This window comes from Canis aureus, chromosome 4 (genome assembly GCF_053574225.1).
Source record: "Canis aureus isolate CA01 chromosome 4, VMU_Caureus_v.1.0, whole genome shotgun sequence".
NCBI classification, from domain to species: domain Eukaryota; kingdom Metazoa; phylum Chordata; class Mammalia; order Carnivora; family Canidae; genus Canis; species Canis aureus.
The window spans coordinates 13,291,956-13,317,293 of record NC_135614.1 but is presented as its reverse complement, the minus strand read 5'-3'; the positions used below and the strand labels follow the sequence as shown (position 1 = coordinate 13,317,293).

The 25,338-nt window shown below is 37.7% G+C and overlaps 1 protein-coding gene across 8 annotated transcripts in view; it reads left to right on the top strand.

Annotated features, from left to right (window-relative positions):
• The window catches only part of FAM13C (family with sequence similarity 13 member C), a 250,838-nt gene that overhangs the window by 162,627 nt on the left and 62,873 nt on the right, over positions 1-25,338 (top strand). For all 8 annotated transcript variants that reach the window (XM_077894598.1, XM_077894597.1, XM_077894596.1 and 5 more), the window contains one exon: positions 12,743-12,806. In XM_077894598.1, the coding sequence (XP_077750724.1) occupies positions 12,743-12,806 (64 nt within the window). The remainder of the gene's footprint in view (positions 1-12,742; positions 12,807-25,338) is intronic.

Genomic DNA, 25,338 nt, shown 5'->3' with positions numbered 1-25,338 from the left:
CTATATAGTTGGATGACGAGTGGGCTCTGAAATGCTTACTTTGCCTAGGAAGGAAGCCATATAGTGAGGCCTCTTCTTCATCCCCTGATCCTGCCTCCATCTTCATGGGCACAGAAACAATCTGGTTGAATGGAAAGAACATTCAAATTAAGAAATGCAGTCTTATCTCATGTCTTTCAGGTGACCTTAGTCACTTCATACAAATCGCTCAGTCCCCTTTAACTTGAGTTTGGGTCAGATGATTTTTCCATCCTCTTCTGGCTCTAATACTAAACATGCTTGACATTCTAGATGTTTAAAGGATTAGATGTGGAAAGATTTTAGCTTAATAAAACAAGCTCTTGCAGTCACAGATAAAAATAATTCCTCCTCCTGCTGTAGAGCACAAAAATATCGTACACCAAATCACCAACCCCTTGAACTGATAAAGAGCCCACACTTGATTATTCTGGGAATGAAACCCTCCATCATCATTATTATTATTATTATTATTATTATTATTATTATTATTATTGCCTTCCCTTGGTTAGTTTATAAATTGTTAGCACTTTCACTGGACAGTGGTTAGCCAAAAAGATAAGTGAGAAACTCGGAGATATTCTCTGATTAAATATAATAAATGGAACATGGTTATGTTGGAAAATATTAAAAAATCCAAGGAAATAAAAATTTCTTGTAATCTTACTACCTCAATATAACTATGGTCATCCATTTTAGTGTATGTTTTTGTATTTTTGTTATTGTTTTAAGTTTTTGTTTAATCCCAGTTAGTTAAATATAGTGTTCTATTAGTTTCTGGCATACAATATAGTAATTCAGTACTTTCATATATCACACTGTGCTCATCACTAGTGTACTCCTTATATTGTTGCTATTGCTTTAATGTGGCATAAAAAGTTGTTTAGGAAAGGGGCTTCCTGATACATTAAGATTGAATTCACTTCAAACAGGCTCCAGGGTATAAAGCTAGACGAGAATGCATTGTGCATTCTGACTATACAATCTTCATATGTAAGTTGAATAATAGAGTAATGGGGTAATTATCACCAACCTCAGCTTCATTTATGGCTAAGGTGAACAAATTTAATTTTTCATAATGAATATTCTAATATACAATTTTCTACAAGAAACGTATTTTACAAACTTTGGTATCATAGCTTTGTGTTACAAATAATATTTCTAGGAGATGGAACGAAAAAATTTGTCCTTAATACCTCAACATCTTAGAAAACTTCTTGGCCTATCTTGGACTAAATTTAGGAGACAAATTTCAATAGTGATTATAGGAGACAGAGTATGCATATAAACTTAAATCTAATTTAAAAATGACCAGCTGGTTAGGCATTGAGGGTTCCTGACGTCATGGGAATGAGGTTTTTCTTTAACTCACTCTTTATCTTCCCAATGAGGCAATGGCTACTGCAGTGTTTCTGTCATAGTATTCATTTACAAGTTTATTCTTTTTCAAGACTAATGTTTAATACTAAACACGCACACACAAACACATCCACATCCACATCTACTCAAATCATATATAGTGACATATACAGCTCCCACTCATCCTTTCTCTGTATTTTTCTTTTTTTAAATTTTTCTTTATCTTTAACCAACTTATTTTATATATGTAATTTTTTATATACATATACATTTTTAATATATGTGAAATCTTAGACATTTCTGTGTAACTTGTTTGTCCTACTTAATATTATATTTTTCCATATCATAAAATATTCTAAAATATTAATGACTGTAAGATATTCTGTTATGTGAATATACCATCATTTATGTAACAAATTCCAAATTAGTGTGTATTTTGATTACTTCTGTAATTTATATTTATAGATACTGCTGTGGTAAGAATTGTTTAAAAATATTTTTGTGTACTTCCGTTTTAGTTTCCGTGGTTTGTGCTTAAGGGTAAAGCTGTCTAGGCTTGGGATTTGAAATCATAAACTAAAAAGAGACATGGGATATGAATTTATCAGTTATCTGATCATGAAAGAAGATAGGAATAAAATGGATAATTGATAATTTTGAGAGAATTAGAAAGAAAGTCATGTGGTTAGATTTCTGTATTTGTCAGCATCATAGGATAGTGGTTCTGGGTGGAATGTTTGAGACCGTTCAGTCCAATCCCCTTCTCCAAAGATATTTCTGTTTCATGCACTAGCCCTTACAGTTTTCTAGTTCAGATTGTGCTAGGGGAATATTGCTTCTATCTCTAATGTTCCCAGAGAACATTTGGAAGGCATGCCAGGTGTGAAACGACTCTTTGATATGTGGAACTACCCTGCACATCTTAGGGACTCTGGCAGCTTTGGTTGTAGCCCTCAGAATGTCAGTAGTCTCTCCCAGCCTCTGCACCAATCAAAAATAGCCCCTAAATTTCCTAAATGCTTTCTAGAGGGCATACCACCACCCTCTTGAGAAACATCAGTCTTCATGGTGGATTTTTAAAACTGCTTTATAAGTCTTTATTAATATGGATACATGTTCATGATTTATTTATACATGAAGAAAAAAGCAATTATATAACAGAATTACAAGGTGATCTTATTTTTGCTTAACAGTTATATACAGGAACATATACTAGAAAGACATAAATTAGTATTTTATTGGTAGTTATTTTCAGGTGAAATGATTAAGTGTGCTGATTTTTAAAATCTTCTTTTTGTTTCCCAAATTTTCCACAATGGGTTCCTATTGTTTGTAACTGGGAAAATTATTTATAAGTGAAATAACATAGTATGCACTGTTTAGGATATAGAACCATAAATAAATTTGTTGCTGTCACTGCAATCATATTAAGTAGTTTTCTTTTCTTTTTTTTTTTTTTTAAAGATTTTATTTATTTATTCATGAGAGACACAGAGAGAGGAGAAGCAGGCTTCATGCAGGAAGTCTGATGTGAGACTCGATCCTGGGACTCCAGGATCACGCCCTGGGCCAAAGGCAGGTGCCAAACCACTGAGGCACCCAGGGATCCCCAGTAGTTTTATTTTCTATTTCTTTGAACCATTTTATCTCAATTTGAGGTGAACAGGAATATTAGGAAAGTATGATAGAAGAATGAAACTTTTAAATATTATTATTGTTAACTAGAAGAAACTTAAAAAGCACTTTCAATGTATCTGTAGCTTTTATGGTTTGGATTAGCTGGGATCAGAAAGCAAATATTAAAGTGATTTTCCCAGGGTCAGATGACACTGAAAACCAGAACCTGTATCCTAGACACCTCTTTGTTTGATTGTTTTATTCTGTGGATAAAAGTAGAAGAAAGACTTTTTTATACCCTTTAAGCAGTGCAAGCCTTTCAGGGTTACCCAGCATAGAGCTCTAATCAAGAGAACCCGTATGACTCTGCAGATAATAGGGACAAAGGAAATACTAGAGCCCGTTTGAAGGGAATGGGGTCCAAGAGAAGAAACCTGGGAAGGTGGAAGCAGGAGTAACGCCAGATTTCAGGAGGTTTTTAAAGCCTTGAACTTAACACCAATACAAGAAAACAACTTTGGCCTCACTAAACCTATTGAAAAATCCGGACATTATAGAGCCCTTGGGATGTGTATGTGGAGGGCTAGTTCCCAGGGAAAGGAAGGTTGTTGTCAGAAGTAGATTGGAGATAAAAAGTGCTAGGAAGAGAAAATCACTATACTGCTGGAATGATTTAGGGGCATGGAGAGAACTTGGAACTGAGAGAAGAGAATTGAGGACCAGCTTTAAGGTAACTGCCAAAATGTGCCTAGTCAAACTTGAGTGATGTGAAAGCATGTGAGAACCAGGCTCCTGACTTGCCTTTCTGATCATTAACTTACCCTTGCCCCTCAGACTAACACTAATCCAGGTTCTGTTTATCTTGTGCCAAAATCACATTGGTAAGAATGGGATTGTGTTGCAGGTATGCATGGCATTTGTTTGGTTTAAAATGAAGATAATGAGAATCCTAAGTAGCATAGATACTCTGGGAATAGCAAGTATAGAGGTGCTGGCTTATTCAACAGGTAGACAAAGGGCTGGAGAAATTGAACTGCAGAGAAAATGTATTAGATGGCATCAGAAAAGTTGGCAGTGCCCAGACTGCACAGAGCCTTGTAGCCAGGGATCTTAGATTTTGTTGGAGTCAAGGGAAGCCATTGGATGATATCAACAGGAGAAAAACATGCTCAGATTTGCATCTTTAAAAGACCACTCTAGGTGGTGTGTGTTGTGGGGAAGCAGAGAAACAGAGGAGGTAATGCATTGTCCGTGTGGGAGGTGATGGTGGTAGTGAGGATGGAAAGGGAAGAGGAGAGGTGGAAATTAGAGGTTCATATCTTCTTTATGGAAGAGAAAAATATGTTCCCTATATTAGGGAACAGGTAGGATTTAGGCTTGTTTAATATTAACACTTACTTAAGTCTTCTGTGCCTTTTCTTAAGTTCTTTCATTCCTAGAGCTATCCTGATTCATAATTTAAAAGCTAGAATGTTGGAAAGCCAAGAATCAGATGTAATATCACAGTGCCCAGTGGAATGAGGATTTAATATTCATTAAATATTTACCTTTCATTCAAATTAGCCACTCTCCTCCACCATTATTTGTGATCTCCTGTCCCTTTCACTTCATCTGTCCCTAAACTAAACCTTCATTTGCATGCTTTTTTTCCTGTCCCTGACTCAGAAAGATAGGTATTGTGTTTACTTTGTAATGTTGCTCACTTCCTCATGTTAGATTCCTCCAGAAAGCAGAGCCTCATAGAAAGCCTTAGGTACAAAGAGGTGATCCCAGGAAGCAGGAAATAGGGGAGGAGGAAGAGCTGAATGAAGGCAGGTGCATAATTGAGGTTACCACTTATGTCAACTGGAGATCAGTCCCTGATGACTTGTAAAAATTTCTCAGGTATATCCCTATGAAAGTTGGGAGGCAACAGTGTTTATTCACACATTCCCCTCTTTGTTGGCTGAGGGTTGTCCCCAGAGGAGGTACTCCCCCCACACTTCCAGGCTGAGGGAAGGAGCTCTGCCTCACAAAATCCTTGAGGCAGAAAAGTGAAGAGACTTGGCAGGTGCTAAGAGGGGGATAATTTGAATGAGCAGAACTGTCCATGGAGCTGAAGCATCGGCTATGGCCACTGTGCCTCCTCGGCTGACTACTGCCTGGCAGAGGAAGCAGTTGTCTCATAATTACATATTAAGCGAATAGAAAATGAGATGTTGCAAGGAAGTGCTTTGTATCCAGCTCAGCAAACCAAGTGCTACTATCATTATTAATAATAATGTATTAGAACTTCTGCTCCCAATGGATTCCCTGTCCTCAATATCTTTTCCCAAACTCTTCTTTCTGATTCATGAGGTATTATTGAACCACACTCATGGAAATTCTATCTCCTTTCTCCTCTCAGTCCTGACACTGGCTTCATGTGTCTTACTGCCCACGCATTCTCTGGGCATTGGTATGGTTCTGGCTGTTTCTGGGCTCTGTTCCAGCCCACCAAGGTGAGGAGCAGTATCTATTCCAGTGCAGCTCAGCGCCTTGTATTCAGTATTTCTCATAGTGTCACCAGGGACATAACACTTCCTGCTTCTGCAGTGTGTCCCCTAGGAGGCCAGGTCAGAAACACTCCCCGCACTCCTGCACTCACAGAAGTCCCTCATCTGATATCCTCCTGGATTACTGAACCTGGACCTTTAGGATAATATTTCCCAATTAGGAATCCCCTGAACCACTTGTAAAATACATGTTACCAATGCACTCCTTTGGAAATACAGATTCAGTAACTATGGCCCAGGAATCTGTTTTTAATAACACTGATTGATTGTAATCTTCAGAGGAGTATAGAGGGGGCAAAGCTTGGGTTCTAATAATTACTGTCAGGGCATATTATTATTATTAGAGATTAGCATGCTGCCTCTAGCCATATCTTTCTTCTCCCTCTATGGGAGTTCATTGACCTGGACATGTACATATATGAGTTGAAAAGTCATGAACATCTATTGACCTCTAGTTCTGTTTTCTGTCAGCAGTCTCTTTGGTGGTCATTTTAAATTCAGTGCCTTAATTTCTTTATTTTTGAAGGTGGCTGCCTAGTATTCCTTAGTCCACAGAAATCTGATTAAAAGAAAAACACCAATAAGAGAATGCCTTTAATATAGCTCAGACTCCCCAGAGAAAGGAATTTTTTAATTACTGGTTTTGACGGTTGTTATTGTTGCTAATAATATTACTGGAGTTTATTGGCATCTTGTCTGTGTCTGCATATAGAGCTATTGTTTGTACATAAAGAATGTTTTGCTCAGATGGTTGTCCTCTTGGGATATACCTTTTGTTTTCAAAAGAGTTTCAGGAAACAACAGTCTTACAGTCAGCAGCAGTCATCCGGGTATACATTAGTGTATCCCATGTTGCTTTCTAGATAGCAGCTCAATTTAATGCAGTGGAATATCTTGAACTCTTACGAGTGATTCAAGGTTCAGCTTGGCTCAGCCTTAAGGTTCTTGTTCTATTTGATGCACTCTTGAAAAGCGTACTGGCTGCTGTCCTTTTACTCTTTTTGCCCAGGTTTTCTAAATGTGGGTTAGAGCACCACTTGCTTATCTTTAGCAGGTCGTCTAGGAAAGAAATGTATCTGCTTGTGGGAGTGAGATTCATCCCATCCTGCCAGTCCTGCTAGCATGCTCTAGATGGAGGAGAGAGCATGAGTTTTATCATAATCATGGTATATACACTTGGGAATATACCAGAATTGGCAGCTCTCTACAACCCTGGGATGAATATTTATTTTTTGAAAGATTTATTTATTTATTTATTTATTTATTTATTTATTTATGCTAGAATGTGACAGAGAGAGAGAGAGAGAAGCAGCAGCAGAAGGGGCAGAGGGAGAGGGAGAAAGAATCTCAAGCAGACTCAGCCCTGAGCACGGAGCCCAGTGCAGGGCTCAATCTTCTGACCCTGAGATCATGACTTGAGCCAAAGTCAAGAGTCAGTTGCTTAACTGACTATGCCACCCAGGTGCCCCAGGATGAATACTTTATTAATAAATATATGAGTACCTACTATGTGCCAAATGTCATCATTATCCCTAGAGATAAAAATAATAAGCAAGACTCATAAAATCATAGAGTATATAGCATCATGAGTGAGAGACAATCAGATAATTATGCAAATACACAGTTAAAGACTATAGAGCAAATGAGGATCAGAATACAACAAGAACATATAAAAGAGAGACCTGATTGTGAGCTACCTGGTATCTACAGGACGAATGTGTTAATTAGAAGAGAGAGTGGAGAGGGAACAGCATTATGGGCTCAGGAACAACACATACAAAGGCCTGAGGTGGAAACAAGCATGGTGCATGTAAGAAACTGTAAGAATATTAGTGTACTAGAAGCAGAGAGGGAGAATGGTATGAATTGAGGTTGAAGAGATGGACAGGTGCTAAATACTCGAGGATATCCTAGAATACTATAAGAATTTTGGTCACTAAGTGCTGTGTGCAAAAGGGTAGGGACAGATAGTTTTGTGGAAAATGGTTTGAGAGGGTAGAGGGGGAGTAGGGAGACCATGGAGATAGTCCAAAAGACAGATTATAGTGGTTTGGCTTGAGGTGGTAGTGGTGGAGGTGGAGGGAAGAGGACAGACGCAAAAGCTATTTGAAATAAGAAATTTAAGACCTCATAATACAATGTTAATTGGACTTAAGGGAGAGGAAAGTGTCAGAATAACTGTCAGATGTCTTCCATGAGCAATTGGATAGAAGGAGAAGTATTTCACTGAGATAGGGAACACATTCATCTTTTAATTTAGTTATAGATAATTGAAATGTTGATATAAATTTAAAATTTCTATGCTAAAATATTGCTTCTTCACAAATTATTACACTATGATTTGATACTATCCTTAGGCTATGAAAAATATCTTAATGCTTTGTTCATTTTGCTATTTTGAATTCCAATATACCTTCCAAGGGAAGGCCACTGCAAGATGATACTATATATTGGCTCAGCACATGGTTTAGAGTCCCAGAAATATAGGATCGCCAAAAATTTTAGAAAAGTTGCACTTTAATGGGTTGGCTACAACTTTGCAGTCACCAAATCTGGGAAGAAGCTCTTCTAATATCAGTACAAAACTAAATTTTCTATTTCTCTGTTATAATTGCTTTTAATTTGAATTATATCATGGTGGTGATGTTGGTAGTGGTAGTGGTGGTGGTAATGATATGGCAGTGCTGGTGGTTGTGGTGATGACAATAATAGTGATGGCTATAGTGGCAGTGATGACAGTGGTGGTGATGACGATGGTGGTGGTAGCAGTGGTGGTGGTGATGATAGTGACAATGACAGCAGTGGTGGTGGCAGATATAGTAGTGATCACGGTGGTGGTGGTGATGGTGATGATGACAGTGGTGGTGACAACTATGGTGATGGTGGTGGTGGCGGTGATGGCAGTGGCAGTGATAGTAGTAGTGGTGGCAGTATATAGTAGTGGTCATGGTGGTGGTGATGACAGTGATGGTGGTGGTGATGACAGTGATGGTGATGGAGTGATGTTCAGAAGCATGACACTCCCATCAGTTCTGAGAGCCATAATCAGACTCTGTGGAGCAGAGTCTGCATTTCCTGTTGTCTGTACCAGAGGAGAGGGGGCTGTTTTGGAGCTGACAGAGGGCTCTGACAGGCCTACTCATAGTAGAGATATGCCTGGTTCCTTTCCTATTGTTATTTTGGGTGAAAGGAAGCAAGAAAATTGGAGGGAATGTTTCAGTGTGACCCAGCATTAATATGTAGGCCAGGATTATAAGTGGTTTGAGCAGTATCTTTAAAGATCTTTTAAAAAAGGGAATTTGAGACACCCAGATACTGTTCCAGTTCTCTTTTCATTGCTAAAGTACTCTAGTGAGAAACTTCATTTCTCTTTCCTCTTCTGGCCATAACCTTTATCTTGTTCAATCCACTGGCTTTTTGTTTCTCTATTTTCCTTCTCATGATCTCCAGATAATTGAGATTTTCTAGCATTGTGAGTTTGGGCAGTGCACTTGCATGTCTTGTTCTCCTTGCTTTGCTCTCTTGTTCTCCATTGTATTTAGCGTCTGGTACACCAGAAATCACTGGCTTATCTCTTTGGGTCTTCTCTCCTCATATGAATATTGTAAGTTCCATAAGGGCAGAGACTTTGTTTTATTGACTCTTTTATTCCAAAAATCTGTAATAGTCCCTGGCAGATAGTTAGTGGTTCATAAATATTAATTTAATGAATGAATAAAGTTATATAACTGCCCTGTTTTCTGTTAAGTCAAATGGGTATACTAATGCTAATCTCAGATAGTTACTATGAGGATTAAATGAAATAATCTCAGTACCTGGCATTCCCAGCCTGGTATAGTAAGGGCTGGTAAACTGTTAGTGGTCCTTGACATTTTTCTCATAACCTCTTTCTCTTTGTTATTTAGAATGATATTCTAGTTAGCTTCTTACCTCCTTAGTGATAGATCTGTACTTTCTTCTGTCTACTAACTGGCCAGTTTCAGAGACTGCCCAGTGGCCCTGAGTAGGAAGTCCCAGGTTTTGTCTTTTTCAGCTTTCTCATTCACAAGACTTTGATCATTGTTAATTAAATATATCATGAATTATCATCATTTATAATTCTGTAATGGTATTTTCATATATCATTCTAGAATCCTTGTGCTATTTTTAATACAGCTAGCAGTTGGGGTGTCTGGGTGGCTCAGTGGTTGAGCCTCTGCCTTTGGCTCAGGTCATGATCCGAGGGTCCTGGGATTGAGTCCCACATCAGGCTCCCCACAGGGGGTCTACTTCTCCCTCTGCCTACATCTCTGCCTCTCTTTCTGTTTCTCTCATGAATAAGTATGTAAAATCTTTCTTAAAAATACAGCTAGCAGTCAGGAATTATCCTATGAGATAGCTGTTGTTATCCTCACTTTACAGACAAGGAAACTGAGCCTTAGAGAAGTTGCTATCTTACCTGTGGGCACACACATCAGGTAAGTAGTAGATCAAGAAATCATATTAGATCTGGTTCCTTGTTTCTTCATTTACCCATCCAAAGGCTTGCACTGAATATGTGCCATAGTCCAGGAACCATGCTAGGCTCTGGCCACACAGCAGGGAAAAAAATCAGCGCTGAACCTGTGACCATTGCATATCACAGTTACCATTACCACAATATCCCTCTACTGAACACACAATAGAGTAGCAATTATAGGGTGAGCCCTGCTCAGGTATTTTTACTTTCCCATCTCAGCCTTGCTTCAAGCTGCAAATATCTAAATCTAAACTCATGAATTGCCTCTCTTTCTGCCAACTGCCTGCTCTCCCCACCAAAATTACATATTTTTCTACCTCCATTAGAAAAACCACCTGTCATCTTTCTAGTCACATGGTCTCAAAACTTTGAAATAGTTGTGATTATCCCATCTTTTTTATTCCACACTTTCCACACATACCCAAGACCTCTTGATTATTTTTTAAGATTTTATTTATTTCTTTGAGAGAGGGAAAGAGAGCTTTTCCTTCTCCCTCTGCCATCCCCTTGTCTCATGCTCTCTTTCTCTCTGTTTCTAATTCCCCAGTTCCTTTCTACCATTCTAATATCAGCCCTGATCTTTGACTTACTGAAATTAGCCCTAAGATTGGGTGTTAGTTTTATCCTCTGCTTCAGATTCCACTGAATTGTTAAGTCTCCTAAAGGCCTAGAGTCTGCTTTTTATTTCCCCAACACTATACCAGGCACATAGGAGACATTCAGATGGTTATTAAATTAATGTAACTTTGATGGTTAGACCACAATTCTTAAACTTGCTCTGGAGATTTATTTGGAGATTATAAGTAGTTTTCCTGGAAGATCATGTGAGTTTATTATAAGTAGGCTGTTCTCTGCATCTCAATAATACATATTTTCAACAAAGTCTATTTCTGCTTTTTTCCATTAATGTTTGCTACCTGTGTATTTCTGCTTTTTTCCATTAATGTTTGCTACCTGTGTATTTGCTATCTGCTAGCACTAAAGCCCTAGAAATATTTATGGTTAAACTATAGACTGGTAAATATTTTTTCGACTAAAGAATATCACTCTTCCATTCTTCTGGTGCTACCATAATTCTGTAGAAACACAGTTTGAGAACCAGTATATATTACAAAGAAATTATGAATCATTCAAAATTTTAGATGTTACTGGATTGGACACATGAACTCCTCCTCCTAAGAGGGTTTTGCCTATTTGTGGGATAGAATAATTTAGTATTTTCTGAAGCCCTGATATTACTATGTTTGCAACTCAGGGAATTGATGGGGATAGGATGAGTGTGCCAGTGGTCTTCTTCCTCACTTTCTTTTCCCGTTTGAATGATCGCTCCCTGAACTCATTGTTGGACCCTCAACCTCTCATACTCAGGAGAGACATGCTGATTTGTGCAGATGTAGTAGACATCAGTGCATCCTAGAGAATTTTGTTTTACCATCTTCTTACTTTTCTCATTGGAAGTAAATTGTTTGCACAGTTAGCAATGCCCTTGGACTGAACAAATTTTGCATTCATAAGAATATTTTGAAGAAGTTATGCTTGTGACATTTCTAAATGTGCATCATGACTTAAAGAAATCATTAATCTTGTTGACCCTTTAGAAGACATATATACTTTTTCAGGACTCAAATTGAAGCTGAATAATAACTGTAAATAGTTATGTCCCCAAATAAATCTTTTTATAAATGACTTAATGGTGACTAAAGCTTTTATTAAGAAAGCAGGCCTTTTTATAAGGATAATAACTATAATTTGATATGCTTCTTATATAATAGCATGCAAACTACTGCAGAAAAACTTGGATGTTACATAATGGATCCTATTATATCATAAATTTGACAAATCATGATTTTGAGCTCAGCATCTGCCTGTAGTGAAGTTTTGCTTTTTTGTATTTAAATTTAAAAAATTGATTCAGAGTAGATTTGCCTTATTTTGATCATTTTCTTTTATTAGGAACTATATAGTAGCAAAACACAGCTTCATCGTGTCACCTACAAATTAATATATTTATTGTGTTAGTTACAAGGTAGGATGAAATTTCCAACTATCTTCAGTGAAGAAATGGTATCTTTCTGTACGACTATAAGAAATCTATCAGATCACATGCAGAAAATTTTTTTGAATTAATGAAAAAATGTTAAATTTGTATTAGCTCCTGATGATTCAGCAGTGTAGAAAATGGACATAATTACTCATTTTTTGAGCTTACATTTTAATGAGGAAATGGAAATAAACAGGTTAATTTCAAATAGTGATAAGTGCTAAGAAGAAAATCTAAGGACAGTGTGATAGAGAGTGTGGAGAGGGCTACTAAGGTAGGGGCATCAGGAAGGCCTTGTTGGGAGGTGACATCACAGCTGCTCTGAGGCTTATATGCTGTAAGAATCAGTTTTGTGAAGATCTGGGGGAGAGCAGTCTGGGACAGTAATTATGATGATTTCAACAGGGCATCAGTCCTTTGTGTTCAGGAAACCAAGAGAAGACCAGAGAGGCTGGAGTGTGGGAGAGTGTGTGAACGTTGGGAAGGCACGCTAGCAGAATTCAAACACCATCATGTGTTGCAGGCTATTATAAGGAGAGAGTTTATTCTGTGGGCAGTGGGACACCAGTGAGGGGCTTGAACAAAGGTACAGCCAGATCTGTAGCTGGCAGCTTCAAATGTGCAGTGTTGAAAGATTTCTTTTAAATGTAAATAACTTTTCTTTGTATTTTACAGAATCGATCAGAGGGCTGCCATTTGGTCAAAGGATGCTTTTGAGACTCGGCAGGACTTAAATGAGGTAGTTGCCATCATTGTTGGTTTTATGAACATGAGTTAGCCAATTATGAAATTTATTATTCTTTTTCCTAGTATCAGGAATTCTTTCTGATGAAAACTTTTAAGTGTTTTTGCTCTTAAGTAAACTTGTTTTCCGTGTAGCTCTTTGGGTAATGCTTTTTCTTGCGTTGGAACAAATATATTTAAAATATCTGTGAGATTGCTCACTACATCTTGGGCCTAAACCAAATCCAGCAGTCATTTCATTATTATTTTCAACTTTGTTTCAGGATTACATGACCATGGCTGTGGCAGTTACATTTGTAACACTTTCTCTTAATTTTATTCTCTATTTCTATGGCTTTTGTAGTCTCAAAGGTAATCATGCTTACTATTTTTCCATGGAGTATGATATCGTTTGGTGTTTACAGTATGGTCTTCTTAGTATATTTTGAAACATTGAAGTCCTATTTTCCAATTCAAATGGTTTCTCACCAAATCGAGTATCACTATATTAATGTTTGTTCTAAATTTTCTTTGAAATAGATAATTTAATTTTCCTCTTGGAAATCAATATAACGTAATTAGGATCCCTGTTATTATGAATGCCTTGGCTTAAGACCTTGGCTTGAAATACTGTCTAGTTTCCCTAACCCTCATTTTATAATTAAAGATCAGTGAGTGGTATATCTGATTAGGATCATAGCAAAAGGAATGAAAAGACCTGATGCTCAGATGCTGGGAAGAAAGATGATGAACTTGAGGCAAACTTTGTCATTTTGAGATTGATCTCTTCTCCCCTCTCCAAGAAAAAGGCAATTAACTAAATTTAGGGGGTTTTCTTTTTCTTTTTTTTTACTTTAGAACTTGGCAGAAATGAATAACCAAAGGTAAACCAGCTGCCTGATTAAATCAAGTTAAATAAATAACTAAAGTTGTGGAAAATGACCTAAAGTTAACAACACAGAACACTCCTTGTTATTTCTTTGTGCATAGAGACAGCCTTCAAATTCCACAACCTCACTCATGGTAACAAGAGTGACAAAGAGTTTGAGAAGAAAGAGGCAAGAGCCTGAATCAATGAATGCATTGTGAACAAGCAAAATGCTAGCTATAAAGAAGCACTGATTTGTTTTGACATAAGTGACTAGAAAAATGAGGTGATTGTAAGAGTCAACTTTGATGGGTTTCAAGTATTTGGGAGAAACTCAGATTTGTGAGCTAGAAATCATGAGAATGCTGAGATTACTTGAGCATTCTGAAATCACAGCTGCACAAAACTCTATTTGAAAATCTGCTTTCCCGTATTTCTTCACTATACCCGATTGGGAAATTTCATGAAATGTGCCAGTTTACTGATCTGGGATTACAGAGCAAGAGCATCGAATAGAGACATGCATTCAAACGAGCAGGCAATGCCTTATTTTAAATGTGTGCTCTTCCACGATAAGGTGGGGCTACTGATCCAAACCGATTGATAAGAGTGAGTGTGCGCTCAAAGTGTTTTGTTCCACTCAAGGGGTAAACTGTGTGGGATTTTTGTTCCAATCCACATCCTTTTATGCAGTTTCTGTTGGGATTAAAATTTAAGGGCCAGAGGAAACCCCAGAAAAGCTTGAATGGGAGCAGCATGAATGGATCCAAGGCCGTGCAGGGAGGGTTGATGTCATTGATGAAGACCTCCTTTAGGGATCCCTGGGTGCCGCAGCGGTTTGGTGCCTGCCTTTGGCCTAGGGCGCCATCCTGGAGACCTGGGATCGAATCCCACATCGGGCTCCCGGTGCATGGAGCCTGCTTCCTCCTCTGCCTATGTCTCTGCCTCTCTCTCTGTGACTATCATAAATAAATAAATAAATAAATAAATAAATAAATAAATAAATAAATAAATAAAAGAAGACCTCCTATAGAAATATATTTAACTAAGTTTTTCTCAGCATTTCCCAAATGTATGGAAAACCAAACTCTTATGGAGGAATGCCATCATAACACTTTTTTTAGGCAAGAATCCTATGGAACACAGGTGGGAAACACCGCTTTAGTATTTTTAATTGAAATAGAAAAAATATGTAATAGTCCATATATCCTAAATGTACAGCTGTATGAATTCTCATAAAGTATGTGACTAAGACCTAGATTAAGAAACAACATTATCAGCCTCCCAGACACCCCTTTGTATTTCCTTCCAGTCACTACTCAATAAGAATAACTATTCTTCAGACTAAAATAGGTTTGTTTTGTCTATTATTGAGCTTTTCATAAATGCACTGTGTGTGCTTTTTTGTATCTGGTTTCACTTAGTCAGTATTATGCTTCTGACACATTCTTACATATTTGGCATGTAGTTTTCATTCTCCTGGTTGTAACCCATTGTATGTTTTCCCCCCTAGTTTTTGATTATTATGATAAGTTGCTACTGATAATATTTTTTATTAACTCCTATTTTATAGGAGGTATTCTTTCCACCTCTAGATGGAAATGCAAGGTAGACCTTTTTATTATGTTAGCTGTCTCTATTGCTTTGTTCCTTTCTTGTATTTATTTACCACTGGCCCCACTCAGCAGCACACACACACAGCTAACTAGTTCTCTAAAAAGAAGCCACCAGTTCCATATCTGCTTTCTTTCTTTACTCCAATTGCAACTCTCAAGTCAAAAGAGTTTCTTGAGTCTCATGCGAAGATTGTCCACAAATATTTTCCAGACATTTCCATAGACCCTAATGCTGTATATGTATAATAAAAATTTTAAGGTGCTACATATGTTCTTTATATTTTTCTAAAATTTCATATCTGGTAATTTACTTCTACTTTTTGAGCTTTTTAAATTATACTTGCTCTGTCACAGATAGATGGGCCTCAGCTATAGTTCAGTTCCAGAGCTGGCACTTGACCCAAGATCTCCTATACTCAGTAAGGTGATACATGGTGTGCTGTATCTACATATAAGCATCTGTCTGGTGTATTCCCCTACTTTCTCAGTGAACTGGCTACAAAGTTCAATACTTTTTTAGGTAGGCTGCACACCCACCATAGGGCCCTCCCAGTGAATTGGAAAACTCACTCACTTATTATTTCCACTTGGCATGAGTATACATTTGATTCTGGGAAGTCTCCCTTTTCCTAAGCCAATCTCAAACTACCAGTCTTTGACCTTGGGTCTCTTGATAGAACTTGCAACCCCATCCCATGAGTTTTGGTACCTCTGAGACTGTGCTATAAGAATTTGTTTCTGCGGGGTACCTGGGTGGCTCAGTGGTTGAGTGTCTGCCTTTGGCTCAGGTCATGATCCTAGGGTCCTCACAGGGAGCCTGCTTCTTCCTCTGCCTATCTCTCTCTCTCTCTCTCTCTCTCTCTCTCTCACTAATAAATGAATAAAGTATTTTTTAAAAAAGAATTTGTTTCTGAAAAACTGAGTAAATGTCCCTGCTGCCACTGAGCTGAGCTTTCACATTTTTTCTCTATAAGACATTAGAAGGTTTTATTTGTTGGTGTCTTCTGGATCATGATTGGAAAATATTCTAGATTTGAGATCTACCAATGTCTCATTCATCTTTTTTTTTCTTAAATATTTATTTATTTATTTGAGAGACAGAGAAAGAGACAGACAGACAGACAGAGAGACAGAGAGACAGAGAGATAAAGAGAAGCCTCAGGCAGACTCCCGCACTGAGCATAGAGCCTGACTCTGGGCTCAGTTCCAGGACCCTGAGATCATGACCTGAGCTGAAATCAAGAGCTGGCCACTTAACCAGTGAGCCACCCAGGTGCCCCAAACAGTATCTCATCCATCTTAATCCTTAGTTTTAGTTATTCCTCCATATCCACATACTTGATAAATACTCAATAGATTAAAAAAAATGAAAGAGAACAAATACTGTTTTCCTTCTCCATATCCTAGTAAATCCCCTTCCTGGCTTCATTTCCAATTAAGAAAAATAACAGATGTGTAAAGAACACTAATGGATCATCTCTTCCCTGAGAAAGTATGCCATATTGGGTCTTCAAACCACTTTTTCTATTAGAGACTGTATGTCCTGAAGCATCACATCAATTTCATTTAGTTTTTTAATTGTAATATTGGGGCAGGAAGTTCTGAATTGGGTTAATTCTAGAAGCCCTTTCAGTTTTAACACTTAGTAATTCTACCCATTCCCCCTTTTTTCCCATTTTCCCAATGCTTGTAGAATTTAGTCACAGGTTCCTGTCAAGGATGAACAAGGCAAACCATCCCGGAGTTACTGAGGGGTAAGCCTCCCCAAGGCCAGTCACCCAGAGGCCTAGTTTTGGCAGCAAATATTAGATCTTCTCTGTTACTTTCTTCTCTTGAACTCTTCACTCACCATGAGTTGGCTTTGTTTAGTGATGTACTTGTTGTATTCCTTTCTCTTGATTTTTGCATGTCTATTACTGCATTTGATTTGTGGTTACCATTAGGTTTGTATATAACATTTCTGCATCTAGCAGTCTATGTTAAGTTGACGGTCACTTAAGTTTGAATCCATTCTTTACTTCTCTCCCCCCATGTTTTAGGTATATGGTGTCATACTTTACACCATTTTAGTTTGTAAGTCCCTTGACTGATTTTTACAGATATACTTATTTTTACTGCTTTTGTACTTTTTACTTTTCTTACTCTTACTTATGGTCTTCTTTTTGACTCCCAGAGTCCTCTCTCAGGGCTGGGTTAGTGGTCATGAAGCTGGTTTAGCTTTTAGGTGTCTGAGAAACTCTTTATCTCTCTTTCTGTTCTGAATGATAGCCTTTCTGGACAGGATATTCTTGGCTGTAGATTTTTGCCACTCAGTACTCTGAACAGATCAGCCACTCTCTTCTAGCCTGTGGAATTTCTGCTAAAAAATCCACTGATAGCATTATGGGGTTTCCCTTGTGTGTAGCTATTTTCTTTTCTCTTGCTGCTTTTAAAATTCTCTTGTTATCACTACTTTTTACCATCTTAATTACTTTGTGACTCCGTGTGGACCTCCTTGGGTTGACTTTGTTGGGGGGCTCCTGTGCTTCCTGGATCTAGATAATCTGTTTCTTTCCCCAGATTAGGGAAGTTTTCAGCTGTTATATCTTTTAAATTAATTTTCTGCTTCCTTTTATCTTTTTTTCTGAGATCCCTATAATGTGAATGTTATTATGCTTGATAGAGCCTCAGAGTTCCCTAAGTCTATTCTCATTTTGCATAATTATTTTTCTCTCACCTGCTCAACTTGATTAGTTCCCATTACTCTGTCCTCCAGGTCACTAATTCATCCTTCTGTTTCCTCTAACCTACTAATTATTCCATTGAGTGCATTTTTAACTTCATTTATCATGTTCTTCATCTCTGATTTTTAAATGTTTTCTGTCTCTTTGTAAAGGATCTCATGGAGATTCTCCACTCTTCTTAAGTCTTTATGTGTCTTTATGATCATTACTTTAAATTCTCTATCAGGCATATTACTCACCACCATTTAGCTTAGGTCTCTTTCTGTGTTTTTTTTTTTTTTCCCTGTTCTTTCACTTGGAACATATTCCTCTGTCTTCTGATTTTATCTAACTTTCTGTATCTGTTTCTCTGTTAGTAAAGTCAGCTATCTGCTATTCTTGAAAGGAGTGGATGGGCTCTGCATTTTTAACAAGGGCGTATTTGCCTTTTTCCAGAGGGGATACAGTTGCTGTTGAGGGCAGCTGAGATAATTCTGCAAAAGGTACAGGAGTAGGGTGAGTGTAGTACTCATAAGTTTTGCATGCTGGTCCTCTTCTTCCACAGGGGACATGCCACTGCTGCCAAGGCCAGGGCCAGCCAGGGCCTGATCCACATAAATACATGTGGGCATAGCACACAGTTTTAACAAAGTGTGTGCATCTTTGCAGGGGAGATGACCTACTGCTTCTGCTATAGCCAGATGGAGGTCTTGCAAAGCATGCTGTCTGGAGACATAGCATTGGCAGGTTTTACATTGGTCTTTTAGGAAAGGGGGCTTACAAGCCCCAGGACTGAGACAGGCCAGTCTGGAGGGGGCAAGGCATAGTGTAAGCAAGTTAGATAGTGAATACTAGGCCTGTTCTGGTTCCCATATGTAGCAATGTGTTGATGCTGGGGTAGGAAAGGGAAATGACACCTGCTAGACCTTTAGTTTTTGGAAGAGTCTTCCAGTGAAATCTGTCTCTCTGGAACATAGCAATTAGTAGATAACTCTCCCTCCTATATGCTCGGGGCACTTTTCAAACTGCTGCTTCTATGCTGTATCTCCATGGGCTGTTTGTTGTGCTGTCTCTTTAAGGACAGAACTCAGTTTCTCCTTGCCCTCCTGGCTCTCCCAGAACTGAACCTACTGATTTTTAAATTTACAGGCTTTTAGTCCTGCTAGTTGTAAGAATTCATGAAATTTGGCCCTTCTGGCTTACAAAGCCAAGTGCTATAGTTCTCCGTCTTCCAGTTGCAGGCTCCCCAGTGTGAGGGTCTAGTTCTCTTCCCTCTCCACATCTGTGGTTCCCTCCTGTGGGCAGTGACAGTACCTTTAGCTTCCCACTATGTCTCTGCCCTTCCTACCTTCTCCCATGTGGCCTTTTCTCTATATTTGGTTGTGGTATTTATTTGCCAGTCTTTGGATTGTTTTCTGAGTTATTTACACTGATTATGTGAGTGTTATCTAATTGTATCTGTGGGGTGAGGTGAGCTTAGGGTCCTCCTACTCTACTATTCTTCCCTGGAAGTCCTCTGGGGAGCAAATACTAAATAGTGCTTTAAAAGTGACATAATTGTTTAATATAATTATTTATCAATCCTATAAAAGAGAAAGAGAAGCTACATGACCAAAGGTGAAGAATTGAGGCCAACTGAGCTGAATAGTACAGTCATCCCAAGGAACAGACTGAAGCTGTGAGTCAACTTGGATTTCTTTCTACTTGCCCAACCCCTCTCTTGTTATCACCTTACAGAAGGAAATGGTCACTTCAAAAAATGACCATTACTTTTGTGCTCAGGAAAAAAGTGTTTTATTTTCTTATCTGATACTTTTGTAGGTGTTCTGTACTTAACTTCTGGATAAAGATAGTTTCTGCTTAGTAAATAAGAGTTTGTTTCCATTTGAATTTTTGCCTGGAATTCTAAGGTCCTAGAGGTAAGGTCAGCTACAACATAATGGGCCCTGAAAGAGAAATTTATCTTTAATTGCTGTCACATACTTTCCTTATTTCCTTTCCCTCTGAGGCTTGTTGGCTATAAAACTATGGACCAGTATACAGTTGACCTCTCTAGGCCTAAAGAACCAGTTTACAAGTATGAAAAAAAAAAATCTTGCCACAGGTTAATGTTTACCCAAAATAATTATGTCAAACACAAAGAAGCAGATACTCAACACTGGAATTGGAAAATGAATAAATACATGCCACATTAGTCTTTTGCCTGCAGTAAACCCTACAACTTTGATGTAAGGATTTCAAGGTGGCTTGGTTTTAAGGGGTAATTGAGGGAGATACTTCCGGCTTCTTCCATGTCCCCAGAACCAAACTTTGGAGACATACAGTTCCCACTAAGTAAGAAGTCCAGGTAAAATGACTGTTGGAGCACAGAAGAATCTGGAACTTTAATATAATTAAGAGGCTAGAAAAAGTTTACTTATAGGGTAAAGTGGAAGAGGTGGAAGAGATGGAGATTGCTCTTAGAAGGTCTGAGATCCTGGAAGTTTATGGAAATCTGCTCAGATGGCCAGCCATAGTTAAGAGGAATTGGCATTATAGTTAAAGAGGATGAGGAATTATGGGGCCAGATATTACTATGGCTATCAGCTTAACACTGAAGTAATTTAATATGGAAGGGGCCTCTGATAGAAAGGAAGAAACCAACCTAAATGAAAGTCACTGAGTCATGTACATCCAGATAATGGAATGCCATTTATAGGGAGAAGAAATGGATAATTTAGCAGTGAATATCAAAACAGTAATGCTAATCTAACCTTCTTACCCTACTGCCCTCTTTTTAACTCTGAAGTAGAGAGTAGGAAAAAGAAATGGTTTCTGAAAGTGAAGAAAATTCTAGTCATATTGTGTCAACTTTTCTAATGGAAGAACAGTATTATTGGGTATGCCATTTTACCTGGTAACCAATAAAACCTAATATACCTGAAACAAGTCAACACTCCTGAGTTATTTGATATCATATTGGACTCCTTTTATGAGTGCTTAGAAGAAGGTAATAGAATATTTTAAATGGAATGAATATTCTGAAATGCAGTTCTATTCTGAGGATTCCATTCCTCCTTGAGTTTACAGAATAGAGTTAGAACATTTTAGGTGTTAATTGACCCTATATGGCATCCTAGAGCATCTCTATGGCATCTATACCTATGGCTGCTTTGAGGTTTAGTTTTGACCTTATCAAAAATAGCTGGGACATTTCCAGGTTTGTTCATTGTATCATCACTCTTAGTGATTTGTGCAAACTAGAGAAAGAAAAGATGCACAAAGTGTGACTGGATTTGGTCTTGTGTTGCATTACATTCTGATTGAAGTACTACCATAAAAAACAGTATCCTTAGGAGTGCTGTTGGAGTTTTCAAGAAGGGCCTATAAGAAACAAGTGTAATTATTAGCATGCAGCAAATGTTCAATAATGATCTAATATCAATAATAAGAAGTTCTTATATCATGAAGAGGACCTCTATTTTATTTTGCTGGCCATGAAAGGGATCATTTATCTACCTAAAATTAGTATGAAAAATTCATATTTCTCTTGCATAACTACTATTACCCTTTATTTGTTGAGTTATGCTAGTCAAAATAGCTCAACATTAGCCTCAACATCAAAGTCTATGAAGAATACTTCAATACTTTAATTTTGTTAAAGCTAGTCCAGTTTTCACATTTGTAGTGTCCCTTTTTGAGCCTATATGCACGTGTCCATATGTGTATTTTCATGTGAAAAATTTGATTGTCTTTTTATCACCATCCAAAGTTTAGCATATAGATATTTTGACCTTAAGTCTATCAGAACTCAAGGTGATACTTACTGTTTCATTTGAAATCTTTCTCCCTCAAAACTGTCTTAATATTGAGAAAATATTATAATAAATGGCTTCTTTAGGACTTTGATACTCCTCAGTTAGCTAAGTGGTATTATTTCTAAAGGAATAGCCAGCCGTATTTTTCTATTAAAATGCAAACCCAGTCTATAGGGTTTAGCTGTAGTTCAGAATTAATTGAAGATTTTTCTTTTTCTTTTTTTTCAAGTATCTGGGATTTTACTTCTTGTGACTAAAAGTCAGTTCAACCTGGCTTTAATAGTAAAGCCAGGATTTTTTTTTTTTAATTTTTATTTATTTATGATAGTCACACACAGAGAGAGAGAGAGAGGCAGAGACATAGGCAGAGGGAGAAGCAGGCTCCATGCACCGGGAGCCCGACGTGGGATTCGATCCCGGGTCTCCAGGATCACACCCTGAGCCAAAGGCAGGCGCTAAACCGCTGCGCCACCCAGGGATCCCGTAAAGCCAGGATTTATTGACTTACACAGTTGTAACTTTTAGGATCAGGGTAGACTCTACACATGGTAGATTCAGGGATTAAAAAGTTGTCATGTAGGTGCCATCTCTTTCCATCTCTTAGTTCTGCTTTACTATATTGGCTTTATTTTTAGGTTGCCCTCTCTCTGGGGACATTATTCTTACAGCTAGCAATTCCAGTATATATTAGTTTTCTATTACTATGTAATAAAAACTTAGTAGTTACTAATGTCTATTTATTAGCTCATAGTTATGTAGGTCATAAATCTGGGTGGATTCACTTGGATTTCTACTCAGAGGTCTCACAAAACTGAAATGGGGCATCAGCTGCAATAGGATCTTATCTGGAGAAGTTTCCATGTCCAAGCTCATTGAGGTTGTTGCCAGAATTTAGTTACTTGGGGTTATAGGACTGCGGTCCCTATTTTCTTGCTGGTCATCAGCAGGGGACAGCTCTCAGCTTTTAGAGGCTACCTTCCTTCCTTCTCACAGGGCTGCCTTCATCTCTGAGCCACCAACAGCAAGCCAAATCTTTCTGTACTTCAAATCTCTCTGATATTGTCTTTTGCCACCAGCTAGTAGAAACCCTGCTTTTAAAAGTCTTACCTGATTGTGTCAGACCCACCCAAATAACCTCTGTATCTTTGGTCAGTGAGTTAAGATTTAATTAAATCTACAAAATCCCTCATAGCAGTAACTAGCTTAGTGTTTGAACAACCAGGGTACAGGAATCTTGGGCCATACTTCCTACCACAGAGTGAGTCTCTTCTTTCTAACTCCAAAAAGTTCTATACTTTAGTTTCATTTATGTAGCTTGGGATATAGAGCTCCTTGCTGAACTATGACCTTGGGTTTGGAATTAACTGATTGGCTAGATGTAGACTATATTTCTCACTTCAGGTGTAGGAGTGTTGTATCAGAAGATTGGTAAATGGATGCTGGACTGCATAACATTGGTATCGGAAAGCATGATACCAAAGATAATTTTCTTGTGTGCTGGACCACTTAAGGATGCCATTTGGCACTTTTTTATATGGTTTTCTGAGTTAAGATAAAGTGATCTTGCTTCCTTACCAAGATTTCTTCCTCAGCTAGAACAGTGTCCTATTATTCATTTAATTTTAGCCAACTTTTTGTCAGTGTCAATGAGGACATCCTGTAGCAAACATGGTCATAGTGTATACCCTGGTTCTTATTCTCAGTTAAGAGCACAACACAGCAAAGAAGCTTGGAACTGTGTCCAGGTTGTTTTTTTTTTTTTTTTCTCCTGCTATTCAGAAGCAACTATCCAGCCTGGATTCTTATTTCTGGGGGAATCAGATCTGTGGTCCTCACCATCAGAAATCCTTAGAGTGGTGCTGGCTGAAAAGGTAGAAGCCGTGCCAACAACTGCCTATATTCTCCCTCATCTGAGAATTAGAAAAACTTCAGAGGTGTTGAGCTGAGCAGAGAAGTTGTAACAACCCTTACCACAACTGATTCACCTGTGTTTGTCTTTTGCCTACCGGCCTTCCCCATCTCCCACACTCCACTGCAGCTTTGTCCCATTGGCCGCTGCTCCTCCTTCTGTTGTGCTATCATGATTCTTTTCCTTATTGCTCACTCTTTCATTTAATTTTTTTCATGCTACTAGTCTCATGCTTTCTCATGGAACACTATGTCTACTGCAGAGACTCCCGGGTGTCAGGCTGTGTTGTTGTTTTCATTGCTTCATAACAACAAAACAAACAGACAAACCAACCAACCAAGAACAATGCAGTGAGTTTTTCCATAACACTGGTATACATTTATTTAGAGATTGTTCCTAAATAACTCTCTTATTTAGAGATTGGTTTTAAAATTTCCATTTTGTGATGAAATGATGAGGAGGATTATTTGTTTTTTATTTGTTTTCCCACAGGCTCTTACTTGGCAAAACATAAAGCCAACAGCTTTCATATATATATATTACATTCCCTTCACCCCTAACAACTTACAAAAGATATTTCTGCTGGTTCTAAGACTGAAATTTTGCCTGAAAGCTTTGACCTTTTTAAATATTTTTTTTCTAAGGAGTAATTATTATTTCAATAGCATTTATTAGAAGCAAATAGGCATCCAACTCTGTTTGGTACTGAGATGGAGTATGGGACTGTAGTAGAATGAACTTTGTCATCTCTTATGATCATCACAAGTCTAGTCCTCATCTGTAATCATAAAAAATTACAAAAAAATTGTTTTCTTATGATGAGAACCTTCAAGACACTTTCCCAGCAACCTTAAAATATGCACAATATAATTGGCCATAGTCATTATGCTGCAAACCACATCCCCATGACCTATTCATTTCACAACTGGAAGTCTATACCTCCTGAGTTTATCCACACATTTTGCTCATCCCCAAATCCCCTAATAGAGTGGCAAGCGCCACTCTGTTCTCTCTATCCATTAGTTTTATTTTCTTTGTAGATTTCGCATGTAAGTGAGATCATATGGTATTTATCTGACTAATTTCATTTAGCATAATACCTTCAAGGTCCATCTATGTTGTTGCAATTTTATTTTAATTTCATTCATTCATTCATTCATTCATTATTTATTTTAATTCCAGTGTAGTTAACATAGAGTGTTATATGTCATATATATTTTATATTAGTTTCAGTTGCACAATATAGTGATTTAAAGAATTTCATTTATTATTCTGTACTTATCAAGATAAGTGCATTCTTAATTCATTCTTTTTTATGGCTTAGTAGTATTGTATTTGATATATATATATGTATAAACAGATATCATATCTTCTTTTCCATTAATTTATTAACATTTGAATTATTTCCAGATTTTGGCTATAAAATAATCCTGCAATGAGTATAGGGAATGCATATATCTTTTTGAATTGTGTTTTCATTTTCTTTGAGTGAACACCCAGAAGTAGAATTGCTAGATCATATGGTAGTTTTGTTTTTAATTCTCTGGGAACCTGCATATAATTTCCATAGTGAATTTACCCTCCCACCAACAGTGCATGATGATTCCCTTTTCTCCATGTCCTTACCAAGTGTTATGTCTTATCTTTTTGATAATA